The sequence below is a fragment of the Echiichthys vipera genome (assembly GCF_963691815.1).
Source record: "Echiichthys vipera genome assembly, chromosome: Y".
NCBI lineage: Eukaryota > Metazoa > Chordata > Actinopteri > Perciformes > Trachinidae > Echiichthys > Echiichthys vipera.
In genome coordinates, this window is record NC_139849.1 from 5,430,505 (window position 1) to 5,449,844 (window position 19,340).

General features: G+C 39.4%; 1 protein-coding gene across 1 annotated transcript in view; it reads right to left on the reverse strand.

Annotated features, from left to right (window-relative positions):
- Positions 1-1,770: 1,770 nt before the first annotated feature.
- The window catches only part of LOC310966213 (ras-related protein rab7-like), a 43,392-nt gene continuing 25,822 nt past the window's right edge, over positions 1,771-19,340 (reverse strand). Inside the window, exons 2-6 of the mRNA XM_083940068.1 lie at positions 18,510-18,572; positions 18,063-18,189; positions 4,959-5,177; positions 2,902-3,030; positions 1,771-2,738 (exon numbers count right to left, since the gene is read on the reverse strand). Coding sequence (XP_083796194.1) covers positions 2,643-2,738; positions 2,902-3,030; positions 4,959-5,177; positions 18,063-18,189; positions 18,510-18,562 — 624 coding nt within the window. The 5' untranslated portion in view covers positions 18,563-18,572 and the 3' untranslated portion in view covers positions 1,771-2,642. The remainder of the gene's footprint in view (positions 2,739-2,901; positions 3,031-4,958; positions 5,178-18,062; positions 18,190-18,509; positions 18,573-19,340) is intronic.

Here is a 19,340-nt window from a genome sequence, read left to right on the forward strand (position 1 = left end):
ACCGCACATTTCCACGGTCATTTCACTTTTGATACATCTGAACGTTGGCGTGGAAAATGGCGTACGCCACGTTTTGTGCGTACGCAACATTGATACATGAGGCCCCTGGTGTTTGGCTCCTCTGGTGTCTCTACTAATGCCCTTCTGTGCTTTGCTCATGTATTGGTCCATGTGCCCACCTATCTTAGCCGCAATGATGCCGGACATGAGCTTCCATGTTGTGGAGAGAAAGGTTATTGGCCGATATCAAAGATTTGGATATTTTCTTATAAACTAACCCTGACTTGTACTTCTCAACAACATCATCCCTTACTTGTTTAGAGAGTTCCTTGGGCTTCATGGCAGTGTTTGGTTAATGGTGCCTCTTGCTAAGGTGATGCATTCTCTGGGGCCTTTCAAAAAGGTGTGTATATGCACTGACAGATCGTGTAAAACTTAGATTGCACACAGGTGGACATTATTTCACTAATTGTGTGACTTCTGAAGGTAATTGGTTGCACCAGAGGCCCTATAACAAAGGGGGTGAATAAATATGCACATGCCAATTTTCAGTTTTTTATTTCTAATAAATAGTTTTATATATTTTTCTCATTTCACTTCACCAACTTAGACTATTGTGTTCTGATCCATCACATACAATTCAGATTTAAAAAACCTCAAACTAAAGGCTGTAATGTAACAAAATAGGTAAAAAGCCAAGGGGGGTGAATACTTTTGCAAGGCACTGTAAGACAGGGCTCAAGATAGAGGGAATAAAGATTAGCTTAGGTGATTTATTATATTTATTAATATTTTCAGGGAATTTTTGAAAAGTATCACTTCATAATACCATGGGAACGGCTTTGCAAACAGACAGGTAGTGGTCTAGTCAAAAGTCCCCCATGTGGCTCTTGTTACCAAAGTCCCACGGTCACGCTGCTCCTCCACCCCGCTGAGCAGGCGCCTCAGAGCGGTCTCCTCCGACAGCGGATCCCACATGGATGGTAATCGATCCGTATCTCTCACTCCCCCCCTTCTCACCAACAATAATAATCCCGGGTCATGTTCGTCTGTGGATAAATGTCACGGACCACCACGGTCCGACTGGAGCTCCAGGCCGGGTCCAGCTTGGCTCCACAGCGGCAGCAGCAGTCGCGATAGCGAGGACGTCACACGTTACTACTCAGTGATTATTATGTAGGAAATATGGGTGAACAAGGAGAGTGTGTGGGGTCAGGAGGTCAGGGAGTTGTCAGACACAGTCCCGAGGAGAAATGAAATCAGGTGCTTACCACCTTTTTTAAACACTGCATTTCATCCAAGCTTAGTATCACACACATTTCATGTTTCAACTCACACTTGTACAATATCCTGGAGAGCAAAGTGAGATTTTTTTTAGTGTTTTCTAGTGGTCCATATTCTATGGTTGTTTGTTTTCTTGCTGTGGTTATTAGCCTACTTAAGGACGATGATTTGCATTGAGGACGACACTGGAAAAACTGCTGGACATTATGGACAATGGCAGCCACCCCCTGCACACTGTCATCAGCAACCAGAGGAGCCTGTTTAGTGGAAGGCTGCTACTGCCCAATTGTAGGACCAACAGGCTCTTTGTCCCTCAGGCCATCATCCTCTACAACTCCTCACTCGGGGGGAGGAGGAAATAAAGAGGACAGAAGGGAAGGAGTGGGAGCCACTCACTGTGCAATTAATCCAACCTGAACTACAAGCAGAGAGAGAACAGCAATAACAAAGACATGACAGAAAACCGGTGTATGCTGTGTTGGTAATGTGTATTGTAATAGCGATTAAAGATGTCTGATGAAGGACAGAACACATACAGCAGTAATAACAGCAGTACAAGTAATGTTACATAAAAGTCAAACGTTAATATATCAAGGAATTAATCCATGTTTTACACTGTGACTGGGTTATCAGCTTTTACTCAATATATACATATGAACATTTCTTCTGCAGTGTGCAGCAGTTATAAACTGATTAACACACAGCCTTGAAAGGAAAAGGCAGTACAATCACCAGTGTTTAACAGATTCTCAGGGGATATATCTGAAAGGGAAAACAAGTGAGGAGGTATAATTTGAAGCTTACCAAAAAGGCGTGTGCAGCAAACATTGCAGAAATCAGTCATCCTTCTTTAATATTTAAAGGCAAGAACATAAAAAGAAAGTGCAAAAAAAAAAAGCAAGAATGTGTTTCAAACAGAAAGAGAATAATATACGAACTTGGGACGCTAATATTAGCCAAAAACATATCAAATCACAGAGCTCCAGCCAGTCCATTTAAGAGTTTGCAATTGCACTCCTTGAAGATGGCTCCATCTTACCACCTCAGTGTGAGAGTCAGGGGCCAATGTCAGAAAAATAGGTGGTTGGGAGAGGAGATCACTCGCTATCAAATCAGGGACTGTTAGGTCAGAAGAGACGTCATTCTTCTCTCGTGTGATCTTGGGCACTGGATTTGTCAGCCAGTGTACACTAGTGTATTCATTTGTGTACTAGGGAGGGGGCACATCCATGTGCAGTTTACTGGGTGAGGGGTTGTGTCGATGGAAAGAACCATAGCAAGGAGGAGGAGCAAAGTGTAGGTGATGGTGACAGGATGTTTCAGAAAGCCAAGAGTGAGAAGATGGTCCAAGTTGTCCTTCAGCAGCTGCAGCTTTCTGCTGAAGGTTTAGCTCTGTCATTCCTATCTAGTTTTACGGGCTCTGGGAATTCATTGTACAACTCCACCTCTGTCTCCTGAAAGGCAACAAAAGAGAGGAAATAATCCTCAAAAGAGAAAATTAAACAGACAAAGTACTGGGTTTTGAATTATTCTGCTATCATTGTTGCATCAAGATATGCAAATAAAGCACACATCTTCACTGTCTTTCCTTTTTCAGTTCAAGCAACTGTTACTCACTTGTTTGAGGGCTTTCCGTGCAATTGTCTGGAATGCCTGTTCTACATTTATGGCTTCTTTGGCGCTGGTCTCAAAGAAGGGGATGTTGTTCTTGCTCTGACACCAAGCCTGAGCCCTTTTGGTGGTTACCTGTGTGTATGAAGAAGAAGAGATTCATCAATGCGGTGTGCTGGAATGTTCAAGGTTGTCTCCAAATGAAAAACTATTTTACATGAAGTCAGAAATGTTAAACTAAGTTATGTCACATTTCAAGATCATCATATGGCATTTAAAAAAAATCAGCATAGTGCAGAAAGATCGAAGTTTTTCCATCCATTCATCCATCTTCAAGCGCTTGTCCCTTTCGGGGTCGCGGGGGGGCTGGAGCTGATCCCAGCAGACATCGGGCGTGAGGCGGGGTCAACCCTGAACAGGACGCCAGTCTCTCGCAGGGCACATAGAGAAACAGAGACGGACAACCATTCCCACTCACATTCAAACCTTTGGGCAATTCAGGGTAATCGATTAATCTGTGGAGGAAGCTGAAGAACCCAGAGAAAACCCACGAAGACAAGGGGAGAACATGCCACCTTGACACAGACACCACACCACCGTGCAGTATTTCCAGTTAAACTTAAAATTATTAATATAACCATAAACAACGTCAAGGAATGGTCAATATTGAAACTGGGACTTGGAGTTTGAGGGATCTGACATTTGAATGTAGCATCATGGAGGAATGATCCACAGATACCAGAGGTTTCATTGATGATGATAAAATAATGACAGAATATCTGACGGTCGTCTGTGACTTTGACAAAACACTGATGGCGATCTACTTTAACTCACACCCCATCAATTAAACTGAAAGTGTCTGCTTTGTACAGCAATAGCAGAGAGTTTACTAACAAGAGGATGGCGGAGGATTTGATGGTGAAGCAAAAAGTAAGAGCACCTATGTTGCAATATTTTGGATTTCAACTCAATGCCTATAGGGAATCTGATAACATTAAAGAGGCAATCAGTAAACTATCAACTCCAGCAACCGCATTGCAACCAGTATGCAGTGGAAGCTCAGCCAGACATTAGGGCTGCCCCCTTACAGTCGACCAATCGTTAGTCGACCAGAAAGGTCATTGGTTGCACCAGATTTTATTGGTCAGTTGGTTGAAAAAAAAAGAAAAGAAAAACCAGATAAACTTTACAAGGAACTGCACCTTATCAAAATTAATCAAATCCTATATGGTTCGGCCATGTGGGAATTTATTTTGAAAGGACAGACACAGGAAGTGGCTGGCCACACTTGGCAGTAGTTCATGTTAGTTTGCTTTCTGTTGCTTTTGTTTGTCAGTGACAGTGGCTGTAGCCTGGGCACTTTTTTTGAATTGTCTCACAAGACGCCTGGCAGCAGTAATGGCTCGACAGATTGGATCTTGTTTCAGAGCCACGTTTCTGCACAAATGCAAAGTGTGCCCAGCACAACAAACTCCCTGCATGTTTCCCTAGAACAGGTCTTTAGCCAGATTTGCAGCGCACAACAGCAGCCCTCTTCCCTGCAGTAATCTCAAACACCGCCATTACCTCACTAAGTGGTTCCACTATGTTGGCAGCGTGGCTCACCTCCAGCAAGACCTGGACAGACTTTGGTTTCATTCTCATAATATGAAAAGATTCTGAAAAACTGACTCAGGCTAATGTTAGTTGTTGATAAACGTTTGCATTATTTTGGTTTGCTTCTGCACTTGTAAACTTTTTAGAACTTACACGCAAAGTCTCGTCGACTAATGGACCTAAACCGGGAAAATTCTTGGTCATGGCAGCCCTACCAGAGATCATAGACATTGTTGATATCACAGCAGCTGAGTGTCCAATGTTTCTTTTAAGAGCCCAATAATTGTGATGACACAGTGACCTCATTTGTTACTGTGGAAAAAAACAACAACTGTTGAACTGAAAAGTGACTTCATGGTATCTTTTCTCTCCATGCCCTTATAAATGTAATAATCTATACACTTGTTTTGTATAATAATTATTAAAAAATGAATGGGTGAAAATTAAAGTCTCTGACTGACACCCACCTGTCTGTTCTCCAAGTCAATCTTGTTGCCTAGCACCACAAAGGGGAAATTCTCAGGATCTCGGGGGCTGGCCTGGATCAGGAACTCATCCCTCCAGCTGTCTAGTGTCTTGAAGGTGTTGGGTGCAGTCACATCAAACACCAGCAAACAGCAGTCTGCACCACGATAGAACGCAACACCCAAAGACTGGAACCTCTCCTGGCCAGCTGTGTCCCAGATCTAGACAGCCACGAGGAGACAAAATTGATATATGTAGGACCTGATAGAAAGTGCTCCATGTGAGTCCTCTGTGTCTGCTTTGTCTGCTCAGCGTCACAGGAAGGGAGCGGGAGATAAGACGTTTTCATACTTGTTTCAATATGAGATAAGGTGTGTTTTACAACCTCAAAACCTCCTAGGGTAATTAAAACCCAGAACATCAGGATGAAGGACCCTTTTATCCTAAATCAACGTCAATAAAAGTCAGTGTATTGTTGTTTTACTATATTTTTATGCAATATATATATATATATATATATATATATACATATATATATACATACACACCCTACCGTTCAAAAGTTTAGGGTCACCCAGAAAATAGGGTTTTCCATGAAAAGTCACACTTATTTACCAAGAGTTGTAAAATGAATAGAAAATATAGTCAAGACATTGACATGGTTAGAAATAATGATTTTTATTTGAAATAATATTTTTCTTCCTTCAAACTTTGCTTTTGTCAAAGAATCCTCCATTTGCAGCAATAACAGCATTGCAAAACTTTCTAGCTGTTAAGTTGTTGAGGTAATCAGGAGAAATTTCACCCCATGCTTCTAGAAGCCCCTCCCACAAGTTGGATTGGCTGGATGGGCACTTCTTGGGTACCATACGGTCAAGCTGCTCCCACAACAGCTCAATGGGGTTTAGATCTGGTGACTGCGCTGGCCACTCCATTACAGATAGAATACCAGCTGCCTGCTTCTTCTCTAAATAGTTCTTGCACAACTTGGAGGTGTGCTTTGGGTCATTGTCCTGTTGTAGGATGAAATTGGCTCCAATCAAGCGCTGTCCACAGGGTATGGCATGGCGTTGCAAAATGGAGTGATAGCTTTCCTATACAGAATCCCTTTAACCCTGAACAAATCTCCCACCTTACCAGCACCAAAGCAACCCCAGACCATCACGTTACCCCCACCATGCTTGACAGATGGCGTCAGGCACTCTTCCAGCATCTTTTCAGTTGTTCTGCGTCCCACAAATGTTCTTCTGTGTGATCCAAACACCTCAAACTTCGATTCGTCCGTCCATAACACTTTTTTCCAATCTTCCTCTGTCCAATGTCTGTGTTCTTTTGCCCATATTAATCTTTTTCTTTTATTGGCCAGTCTCAGATATGGCTTTTTCTTTGCCACTCTGCCCTGAAGGCCAGCATCCCGGAGTCGCCTCTTCACTGTAGATGTTGACACTGGCGTTTTGCGGGTACTATTTAATGAAGCTGCCAGTTGAGGACCTGTGAGGCGTCTATTTCTCAAACTAGAGACTCTAATGTACTTTTCTTCTTGCTGAGTTGTGCAGCGGGGCCTCCCACTTCTCTTTCTACTCTGGTTAGAGCCTGTTTGTGCTGTTCTCTGAAGGGAGTAGTACACACCGTTGTAGGAAATCTTCAGTGTCTTGGCAATTTTTTCGCATGGAATAGCCTTCATTTCTAAGAACAAGGATAGATTGTCGAGTTTCACATGAAAGTTCTCTTTTTCTGGCCATTTTGAGCGTTTAATCGTCCCCACAAATGTGATGCTCCAGATACTCAACTAGCCCAAAGGAAGGTCAGTTTTATAGCTTCTCTAACCAGCTAAACTGTTTTCAGCTGTGCTAACATAATTGCACAAGGGTTTTCTAATCATCCATTAGCCTTCTGACCCAATGAGCAAACACATTGTACCATTAGAACACTGGAGTGATAGTTGCTGGAAATGGGCCTCTATACACCTATGTAGATATTGCACCAAAAAACAGACATTTGCATCTAGAATAGTCATTTACCACATTAGCAATGTATAGATTAGTTTAAACTTAGATTAGTTTAAAGCACTGTTTAAAAAAACAGTGATGTTCTTTCAAAAATAAGGAAATTTCTAAGTGACCCCAAACTTTTGAACGGTAGTATATGTATGTATACATATATATATATATACATATATATATACATATATATACGTATATATATATATATATACATATATATATATATATACATATATATATACATATATATACGTATATATATATATATATACATATATATACATATATATATATATACGTATATATATACATATATATACGTATATATATATACACGTATATATATACATATATATACGTATATATATATACACGTATATATATACATATATATACGTATATATATATACACGTATATATATACATATATATACGTATATATATATACGTATATATATACACGTATATATATACATATATATACGTATATATATATACGTATATATATACATATATACGTATATATATATATATATACGTATATATATATACGTATATACGTATATATATATACGTATATATATACATATATATATACGTATATATATATATATATATACGTATATATATATATACATATATATATGTATATATATACGTATATATATATATGTATATATATATATATATATATGAATAAAAAAAAATATTGCATAAAAATATAGTGGAATAACAATACATAATATTTTAAATTACAAAACTACATCCTGCTACTTCCGGTTTGGCTGAGATGGAGTAGACGCGGGTCGAGTCTTGCTCCCGCAATTTTTGATAATTTCACGCTCAGGACCCCGAAAGCCCCTGCAAATAGTAATATTCGTCTCGTTTGACAGATACACCACAGAAATATGTAGACGCACGCGACCAAACAGACTGTAAAAGACCAGGGGGGCGAAGGCTAGTCCTGCAGAGAAGACAGGCGGTGAGATTAACATGGCGGCCATTACTAACCTTTTGGAGCAGCACCTCACAGCCCTCTCCGCTGAGTTCAAAGCCCACTCCATCGACCTCAAAACCTCCATTTCAACGCTCCAAGCAAAGCTGGACCACGTCTACACCACAGTGTTCAACCACGCTCAGAAGATAGGCTCCCTCGAGGGAAATGCAAATCTACAAGACGAGCTAACAGAGCAACGATAAGCTCTTAGCTAAAGTCAGCGAACTGGAGTCCCGCAGCTGACGCCAGAACATCAGAGTGATTGCCGTACCTGAATCAGTGGAGGGTCAGCGGCCGATAACCACCTTCACGGAGATGCTCATGGAGGTTTACGGCAAAGGCTTCCCGGAATCACGGCCGGAATGTGTAAAGGCACACCGCACGCTAGCTGAGAAGCCTAGGCCAGGCCAGAGAGCACGGGCAGTCATTATCAGGCTGCACAGATACCAGATGGAGAAAATCATACACAAAGCCCGCGGCAGGAGAGGCAAACTACAGTACAGAGGCTCCCCCATCGCTATCTACAAGGACTATGCAACGGAGGTGGTGGCAGAACGCCAGATATATAGCGAGGTGATGTCGGAGCTTTACAACCTCGGCTTCAGACCCACGCTGCTGTTCCCTGCCAAGCTGGTCATCGCAATGAAGGACGGAGGGAGGAAGAGGCTCTCTTCGCTCACCGAGGCGAAAACCTTCATAACATCCACCCGGCAGAGGAGACTAAATGACTGCGGAGAGCTGCTGATTTCACCACAGACGAGCCACTGTCATGTTATCTGGATAACCGTGAGTCGATGTGGTGCTGACTGTATAGCTGTGCTTTAGCCAGCTCTGAACGGGCCGTCTGTTAAGAGTTTTGAACAGAAATCGCTAAATGAACATTTTTAACACACTGTGGACATGTTGATTTGAGATCCAGTGTTTTCTGATGTTTTTTGAATTCCGGGTTTTTATTTCTCATCTTTCTTTCCGTGCCTGCTTACATTGTAATGTGAATTCAGATAATATTTAATCGGCCTTTGTGCCAAGTACTGGAAGCTCGTCCACATGTTGATTTCACTTCGCTATCATATTTTTTTCACAGCTTTATTTTATTTTGGATGTTTATTACCCACCGCCATAGGGTTATCTTAAGTATTAAATTTTTCTGTGACTCGTTCGGTCGAAGTGTGTTACTGCAGCCTGGCATTTATCATGGTCTTATGTGCAGACGCGACCTGCACGAGTGCAGTGTATGCATTCGGACCAAGGGTGGACAGTGGGGCCTCATACTGTGGGGCCTCATAATGACAGGCATTCTATTTATCTTGTTTGATGTGGAGAAATGCCTCCATGGTCTGCCTGCCCTAAAGCACCTTGGCCCCCTCTGTTGGCTGATTTAATTTATTTTACATGGCTGTCACTGTTTCTCAGAATCATTATTATAATTATTTTTTATTATTATGGTTATTATTCTCATCTGATTGAAGGGGTCAAACACTGTTAGTTAAGGGAGGAGACCCCGGAAGCTCAGTTTAGCTGTTAGTCTTCGAGCTGGAGAGCTCAGATAGGCTTTTTTTCTATGGGAGTAGCCCTCAGATTGGTCACAATGTTATTGTCTTGCTTCCTTTATGCTGTTTTGTTTTGTATGTGTGTTTGGGTTCCTTTTTTTCCCCCCTTGTTTTACCCTCCCTCCCCACTCTCTTCCTCCACTACTACAGAATACTTTGGGCCATGCAGTGTCAGTATAACTTATTATCATTGTTCCTATGGCTAAGGCTGTAAAGACAGGTACTGGAGTGCGTCTGATTTCCTGGAATACTGAGGGAATGAATAACGCAAACAAAATTGGTAAGGTCCTTACACAATTACAGCACTTGAAGGGGGATGTCATGTTCATACAGGAAACATCTTAAATCAGTTGACACCCCACATATTAAGAGGGCGTGGATGAGCCACTTATTCCAATTCAAAATTTACAGATAGAGTAAGAGGGGCAGCTATCATCATTCACAAAAGGGTCCTGTCTGAGATGATAAATATATTCCTAGATACTGAAAGACGTTATGTCATAGTTTCGGGCACACTCCAGAACACACCAGTGGTCTCAGTTTCGGTTTATGTGCCCCCCTGAGACGATGAAAAGGTTTTTACAAGGTTATTTGCAAAAATCCCAAACGCTGACAGTGACCGCATTATCATGGGTGGGGACTTCAATCTGGTGCAGGACGTGACTCTTGAGAGATCTTCTCCTACACAGGTTACACTATCCAAATCAGTACACACAGTAAAAACATATGCATCAAAGTTGGGAATTTCAGATACCTGGAGGTTTAGAAATCCCCATGGTAAAGCTTTCTCCTATTTTGCACAGTTGATGTCTGCATGCTTACTAACATATGTTAACAGAGACAGGAAGTCTCTGGGTGTCCAAAGCTGTGTTTTTCTAAGAGAGAATAATAGTTTTATGAAAATGTGTAAAAGGGCTACACGAAAGCATTGTAAAAGTTAACCCATTGCTCGAAATAGTTATAACAAAGACAGGTGACTTTACTAAGGATGCTCGTTAAGTGACAAGAAATTGTTTGTGAATATCGAATATACAGTATATGTGGGTACATGTATTCAACAGTCAAAGAGGAGTGTTTTAAATAGGGAATTTAATAAACTGCAAGAAAACAATCTTATCTGGGAAATGGATATATTGTTAATTCTATACAGAACTACAACTGAACTGATATAGCTGCATATAAAAGCAGACATATTCTAGTTGTAAAAAGAGAGAGAGGAAACTGGAGAGGATGTGTTGTAAATATCTCAGATTAAGACCTGTAGAAAATTTAGACGTTAGTGAAAAGTGAAAAGAAAAAAATTAACTGGAAATGCAGGTCAAAAATCCATGTAAAATGACTGACAGACTGACTAAAGTGATATACCGTAGATGTCTTAGCTTTCGTAATGAATGGTTTTAAAACTGTGAATTGAATAAACTGCTGTGCAGTTCTGTATGTGTACAAGTGAAAAATAAAGGAAAAGAAAGCAGAGCAGGACAGTGAGAGAGTGTGTGTGTGTGTGTGTGTGTGTGGGGGGGGGGCTTGTGTTTTTTGCATGGGCCCGTACATGTGCGGATGTCTGTTGTCGTTGCGTGTCGTACTGCGATGTATTTTGTTGAATAAACTTGTTCCGTGCATCGGACTGTGTAGAGTGGCTTGAGTTGTCGCTGTCCAACAGACTCTGTGGAGTGAACTAATTTGTGCTGAATTCAGAATTGCTAAGAAAAAGTGCGTGATGCCTCTGTACATAATCTGTGTGTAAAGTTGCTTTGAAGCAACTATATAGTACGCTCTAATTTTTCTACACTGTGAGAAGCAGATTGAATAAGATAGCCATTCTGAAGTCTTATTTTGGGTTAGTGAGGCGTCAGGCCGATAGAACAGGGTTCACGCCAGCCTGTTCTTACCATATAAAGGGAGAGACGTTATCCGTGGCAGTTCACAAACAAATCTGGGGACGAGAGGAAGTGAGAGCCTGCTGGACAGCAAGGGAGGGGCTAAAAGCCACAGACAGTGAGACCAGGAAGTGCAGCAAGGCACAGTAGGAGCTAATTAAGTGCAAATGGGAAAAAGTATATGTTAATAGCGTAACTAAAAAGTGACATTTAACATTAACAATAGTAATAAAATAAAAATAATTCACTGAAATTAGGGAAGTTAGGTAAAGTATATTTGAGCCAACAATTGAAATAAATATTGAAGTTAATTAAAACTATATTCTAGCTTTTGATCTTACTCAACAGACTTATAGATTTTAGAAAAACTCAGAACAAGTAAGAGATTCTATAGAGAAATAGCTGACATTAGTATTCTTAAATATTTGAAAAACTAGCTGTGTTTTATTATTAAATAAAAATAAAATAAGTCATAATTTAGAAAAAGATACATAAAGTAAAAATGAATGTGACACCGGTAATTATTCTGAGAATTAAATATCCCAGCAACAAGAAGGAGATTAAGGAACTACTTAAGAAATGGAAAAACTAACAAAGGGTTTAGATTTATATGGCATCCAATATAGGTTAATCTATGGATCACAACATATACATCACTTGTTAAAAACATTTAAGATTCGAGAAGCATGTGCAGACTTTCAAATTGCAACATACCAGAGCGAGCCCCACACAGATTATAAAGTAGATACACTGAAATTAATGTTTCGTCAGTGAATGGTTTTCAGAGACAAGCAGGAACGGGTCTGGAGTGCATGTAGATAATGCAACTGTTAATTGTAAAACAACTTGGGTGTTATCTAGGTTTCCACATGCTAACATGACTCCCAGTTTTCTGAAAAGCCCAGTGTGGTATGAGAATCCTGGCCCAACAGACAATACACACATTACACAACAACACTGCTCCCGAGGGAGCGTTCTCAGTGGCAATGTCAAAACTTAAAGAATTAGGACAGGAAGTGAAGGAAAATGTAAACAAAGAGGGGTCATGGGATTGGTTGGATCTTAAACTTGGTCGTTTAGGAGCAACAATAGTTAAAGTAGCATTAAAATGCATTCATAGTTTTGATGGTGGTTATTCTGTTAGTTGGTAACATTTCCATATTGGGAAATGTCCTGGCCAGAACTCTGCCAAACAGATGAATGTGACAGGGATGAAGGATCAGCTGAGATGACTTGTTCCCTATACCTAATTATCTGACGGAGGTGGACGACAGCAGGATTCCCTGCCAGGGGAACTGGTAACCAAATTAGGTCAGACCCCAATGAGTTTTAAAGGGTTGAAGTGTGAACTGAACTTTGTAACCTTTGCAGGATCGTGAACTTTGTGAGTTTCCTGCCATTGTGAGTTTCTCGCTGAGCTTTGAACTTTGGATTTGGACTTTCGTGGATTTCAAACTATCGAACTGTGATCTTTGAATTTTGGACTTTGAAAAATTAATTTTCGAATTCCGAACTGTTTTGGATTCCAACCTTCGAACATTGAATATTGTACCTTCTCCCTCGAGATTATATGGTTATAAGCACCAGCTCACAGCGGATGATCTGTACAGTTGAGAGTGATGGTCGCAGTCAGAAAAGAGAAAAGGGGTGTTTTCATTCATTACTGGCATCAAAATCAAGCCATGGTCATAGAGCCTGAGCAGGATTCGAGCACGGTGGATCAACAGGTCGTATCTTACCTCCAAAGTAAAGGGATAGAGATGGCTTTGGAGCACGTCGAGGCCTGTCATTTGCTGCCCAAAAGGAATCCAAATCCACCAGCGGTTATAATGAGGTTTGCAAATCAATCAAGAACAAAGTGACACTTCTGAAACAAGGTCGTCAACTGAAAGGCACAAACGTTTTCATCAATGAAAAATTAACCAAACGGAATGCAGATATAGCAAGGAAGGCAAGACAACTGAAAAAGTAAGGTAACATACAACACACGTGGGTAACAAATTGTAAGATCTTTATTAAACTCAATGGCACTCTTGAGGATGCCAAAGTTCTAGTGTCGAAGGAAGTACAAGAACTTGACAAATTTAACTGACAACAGTAGGCCTAGCATGGAGTTTTCTAGAAGAAGAAGAATTACTTTATTAATCCCGCAACGGGAAATTCGCCCAGGAGATGAACTGGCACCTCTCCAGCCACCAGTCCTCGCTCAATTCATGGTCCACACAGGGACTTGAACCGGGGGAACCCTCCGGTTCCCAGCCGAGTCACCTATGGACTGAGCTACTGCCGCCCCGGCATCCTACATCACCTAAAACACAGCCTGGACTAATGAATGAGTTGGCCAAATTACAAAAACTCGTTCAAGAAATTCAAATGCAACTGGACACTTGTGTCTATCGGGCCCACAATATAAGTGACTTAACCACAGAGATGGACCTTGACGATTTTCTTTCTTCTATTGTTAATAATTGCAATTATTTTTCTCCAGATTAATTTAAAAACATTGACAATTCAGATAGTAAACTGACCATGGTTCATTTCAATAGTCGGAGTATTTATACAAATCTTGAGTTCATAAAACAATATTTACAGCACTTTGTCAATCCATTTAGAATTATAGCTATAACTGAAACTTGGTTCAATATTGCTAAAGGAATAGATTTTTTTCTTGATTGTTATGAATTAATATATGAAAATAGAGTGAACAAAATAGGTGGTGGTGTTGCTTTATTCACAAATCAGTGGAATTTAAAACCTTGGCAAATATGACACTGTCTACACAACAACAGTGGGATAATGGAATGTTTAGCATTGAAATTTTCAGTGAATGGATGGGAAAATTATTTTCCATGGTCAATCAAAAAACTATATTTGTCTGTGGTGATTTCAATTTTGATTTACTAAATCCAGGCAGAGTAAAAACTATTGATGACTTCATTGATACAATGCATAGTTTGTCTCTATATGCTTCTATAACGAAGCCCAGCAGGATAACTTCAACTAGTGCCACAATTATTGATAACATCTTTACCAATGTCATTGTCTTTATTTTGTATGATTGTGGTTTAAAAAAAGCTAATATGTCTGCAAAAATTATTCTTAAGCGAAATAGGAATGAAGAGGCAATCGACTCCTTGAATAACGGCTTAGCTCACCAAGACTGGAGTAGTTTATGATGAATTAGATGTGGACAGTGCATACAGCAAATTTCTAGACATATTTATGTCTCTGTGCAACATACACCGCCCTGTGAAGGAATATTGCATAAAGAACAAGCAGATGAAAAACCCTTGGCTCACAAAAGGAATCATTAATGCATGCAAAAAGAAAGCCAATCTCTACAAACTGTTTAAGACAAAAATTAGAGAGGCTGAAATAAGATATAAAACTTACAAAAACAAACTTACAGACATTATAAGAACCAGGAAAATATTATATTACCGGAAAAGATTATAAGACAACAAACACAATATAAAAGGAACTTGGGATACACTTAATAGCTTAATTAAACAAGGACGTTCAGAGTCAACACATCCTGAATATTTCATTGATAAAAATGGAGAGAACTATGACGTGAATAATTTCAATAACTTTTTTTATAAGAATTCGCCCAGAATTGGCTGCTGAAATTCCAGACCATGGAGTAGATAAAGGTAGTATGACTGTTAATCCGAATCCGCTGTCACTCTTCCTCGCAGCCACAAACGAGCAGGAAGTGATAAATGCTGTCTAAAATCTAAAAGTAAGTCATCTACTGATTGTCATGGCATTGACATTCTTTTGGTCAAGAAAGTTGTTTACAATATTGCTAGACCCCTTGCTTATATTTGTCATTTAACATTTCAGTCTGGTTGTTTTCCTAATAAAATTAAATCTGCCAAGGTTATACCTTTATTCAAAAGTGGTGATAAACACAGTTTCACAAATTATAGGCCAATCTCCCTACTACCCCCAATTTTCAAAGATTATTGAGAAACTTTTTAACAGTCGACAGGAGAAGTTTCTTGAGAAACATGGAATAATAAACGAAAGCCAATATGGCTTTCGGAATGACAGAACCACTTCAATGGCAATTATAGATGCAATTAATGAAATGACTACCTCAGAGAAGAAAAGATTTTCCGTCGGCATCTTTATTGACCTCAAGAAGGCTTTTGATACACTGGATCATACAATCCTACTTGACAAACTTGGCCAATATGGAGTGCGAGGTGTGGCTGGAGATTGGTTGAAAAGCTATAGAACGCGTTGGACACAGTATGTTCAAATGGGGCAGCATACATCAGAACAATTGCTCATTACATGTGGTGTTCCACAAGGGTCTGTGTTGGGGCCTAAACTATTCAACTTGTATATAAATTATATTTTTAATGCATCCAAAATTCTGAAGCTTATACTTTTTGCAGACGACACAAACATTTTTTATAGTAACACAAACTATGATGAGCTTATAGATACGGTGAATAAGGAAATGAGCATATTTAAAGATGGATGGATACAACTAAACTGTCTTTAAATTTGAACAAAACCAAAGCAATGTTTTTTGATAGCCTTGCAAGTAGTTCGGATTCCAAAATAAATCATTGACGGTGTCCCAATTGACACTGTGAATGAAATTAAATTCTTAGGAGTCATAATTGATAATAAATTGTCTTGGAAGTCTCATGTCAAGCAAATAAAAACTAAAATTGTCAAAAGCATTTCAATTATGAACAACGTGAAGCCATATTTGGATTACACTGCTCTCCCTACTTTATACTGCTCGTTGGTACTTCCTTACTTAAGCTACTGTGTGGAAGTACGGGGCAATACTTACCAGTGCACACTAATCCCTTTGATTATGTTACAAAAGCGAGCAGCGCGGATCGTTCCTAAAGCTGGTTTTCTTGAGCATACTCTTCATCTTTTCTGTCAGTCGCAATTGATGAAGCTTGATGATTTGGTTAAGTATACCACAATGATATTTCTTCACAAAGCATTTGTTAAAATATTGCCGCCTTACCTGCAACAACTCTTTGAAAAAAGAGATAACGCTTACAACTTGAGAGGTTATGGAAACTTTGTTCTACCAAAGACCCAAACTACTCCCAAAGGCTTTTGTGTGTCGGTACGAGGTGTGAAGCTTTGGAATATGCTGGATATCCAGCTCAGGCAATGCCAAAGCATCCACAAATTTACATTGCTATACAAATGCTTTATCTGGTCACAATATGTATAAGGAGGGTTATCTTAAATCAATAATTGTCTCCACTACTATCTTGGACTTGTTGTCCTGACCTTCATATGTATTGCTTTTTTGTTTGTTATTGGTTTATCATCATCTTGCTTTGTTAATCGCCATTATGATCGAATATAAAAGTATAATAATAATTCTTAGTTACTTCAAGTGGATCAGCTACCTAAACATTATGTAAGGTGTTGTGTGTGTTTTTGTTTATTTATATTTACTTGCATAAATTCAGGAAGTGACAATACACATTCTGTTTAAGACACTTGATGAGAAAAAGGGGTGGGGTATACATAAGATTTTTTCTTCTTCCCACTACTTTTCAGGCACAAATTGCATACAAATGTTGCAGTTCTTTGTGCAAATGTATTGTAATGAATGCTGCCTGAAATAAATGAAAAATAAGTAATAAATAAATAAATTATTCACGTTTAGTTTAAGATTCAATTTCAGACAGCTCTCATAATAACAATGTATCACCTGTAACTAAAATGACAGGTAATTGATTAGTAATCATGAGATGCCTTCTACATATACTCACCTACTGTATATATTTTTAAGTAATCTTTTTACTTGTACGTAATCATATAGTGTAAACTGAATATCTTGTGTGTGGGGAGATGTGGAATGTGTTTGAGTAAGCCATTATGATGAGAATTTGGGATTCAATCCAAGACCAGCATATTTTGATCTATACTATCAACTAGTCCATCTGACTTATTCTGATTTTGCATCTATCATTTACAGTTTATTATTCTCAATTTTGCAGTAGTATTTGATCACTTAACATTCAATAAGAGTCAACTTGGGTTTGTTAGAAATAATTACAATGTTTTATCACTAGTTCATTTTTATCACTAGTTCATTTTTATCACGTTAAATGATTAATCTGAAGAAATCAATTTAAATTATACACAAATTATATGATGAACAAATGAAGGCCGGAGGTTTTTCACCTGCATGAGCCGCGGATGGCAAATTGATTTCTGACGATAATTCTTTGATGAGGTTTTAGGAACCCTCAGAGGGGGAATATGTGGAAGAAAGTAAGGCTTTATCATTAAAAAGTGTGCGCAACAAGAACAGTGGATAACAGGAAATAGAGGCAGATAAGATCACATCCTGTCAAGTGAATAACAGGACTATTTATGTGCATGTTTGATGACGTTCTGGACACAAACACACGGTGTTTAGCCAGTGATATGAGTGTATATATGAAACCATGGGGCGTGTAAACTTTGTCAACGCACGAACATCAGTATAAAGTGAGAGATTGGGAGGAGACATTTTGGGATTTGTGTGACGGAGGTGTAGTGAGAGCTTCTGTCAATCTGTGTTAATAAATTCCCCCTTGATGGCTGAGGCGGTCTCTGCTGACTCATTTGTAGATCTTTCTATTTTTATAATACATCGTTCTGCAATACATTCTCTGTATCTGTGATTGTACTGTACCTGCATTGTAACAAGCCGATTGTCCACCATCACCTCCTTGGTCAGGAAGTCTGCTCCAATTGTAGCTTTGTACTGGTTACTAAACTTCTTGTTCACATACTGGTTCATTAGGGAGGTCTTTCCAACACTGAGAGTAGAAGACAGCAGACAGCAGGATGACAGATCACATAATGCAAATACTTTTCACAGGCAATAGCAGTGATTATGTCTTAATACTCTGCAGTAAAACGTGTGGTTGAAAAACTGTAGGGCTGTTATGCCTGGAAACAGCTTATGGGAAAGTCATAACTCCTGTCAACAGGGACCTTACACTAACACAAACAAATCTTCAATCATTTGACTCAAGAAAAATAATTTTTCCCACCAAACTATTTTAGGACAGGCCTAACTGACCCTGAATTACTGGTTTTGACATGTAAGAGAGAAATATCCTGTGTCTTGACTCACCCAGAATTTCCCAGGATGATACCTTTCAAGAGCACTTTCTTCCTGGATGTCATTTTTCCACAGCTGCAGAAAGACAAAAACAAAAAAAAAACTTTAGCAAGGATACAGTACTCGACAATGCCATCCCAATCTTTTCATGCCAAGTCACGACCTAATCACCAGTTGCCTATTCTGGGACAATACAATCAATACAATAGGTAAATCTGTTCCCGTGCTGACAGTCCCTTTGGGAAGCATTAGCCTGCAAATGTCATGTGTTTTGTTTTAGGCAGCAATCAGGTTCAAATATTATTTATTTCAGTCAGTCTAAGCTGTTAGACAAAAGTTATACATGTTTAGTCCCTCAAAATGCTATTTAAGAGGAGGAAAACTAGTAATATTAATAATTCCAATTACAATAGGGTCCTCGTTGTCCTTCGTCGGTGCTCTGAGAGAGAGAATTCTAACAGCCTTAAAAAATAAAGACAGCAAACCAGCTGAATGTAAAGAAAAGACAACAGATGTTGACTAAAATTGCAGGACTTTATCCTGCTCTCTCTCTGGTTAATTCAATTTTTCAGGGGAAAATGAGGATGACCCTTCACCTTCACACTTCCTTCCTCTCCAGACAGGAAGCCTAATCCGAAACACTGCAGCACAGAGAAGAAAACGGGAAGACCAGAGAGATCAGAGATACTAGACTGCTATGCAGAGAGAAATAAAAAGGGCATGGAAAACCCTAAAATAAAGGAGTCAATAAAGCAGAAGCAGGCAGAGAGGGAACATCTAAACAACCGGGCCTAAGTGAAGCAGCACCAGGGGCAGAAGGACATCAGGAAGCAAAACAGAGGA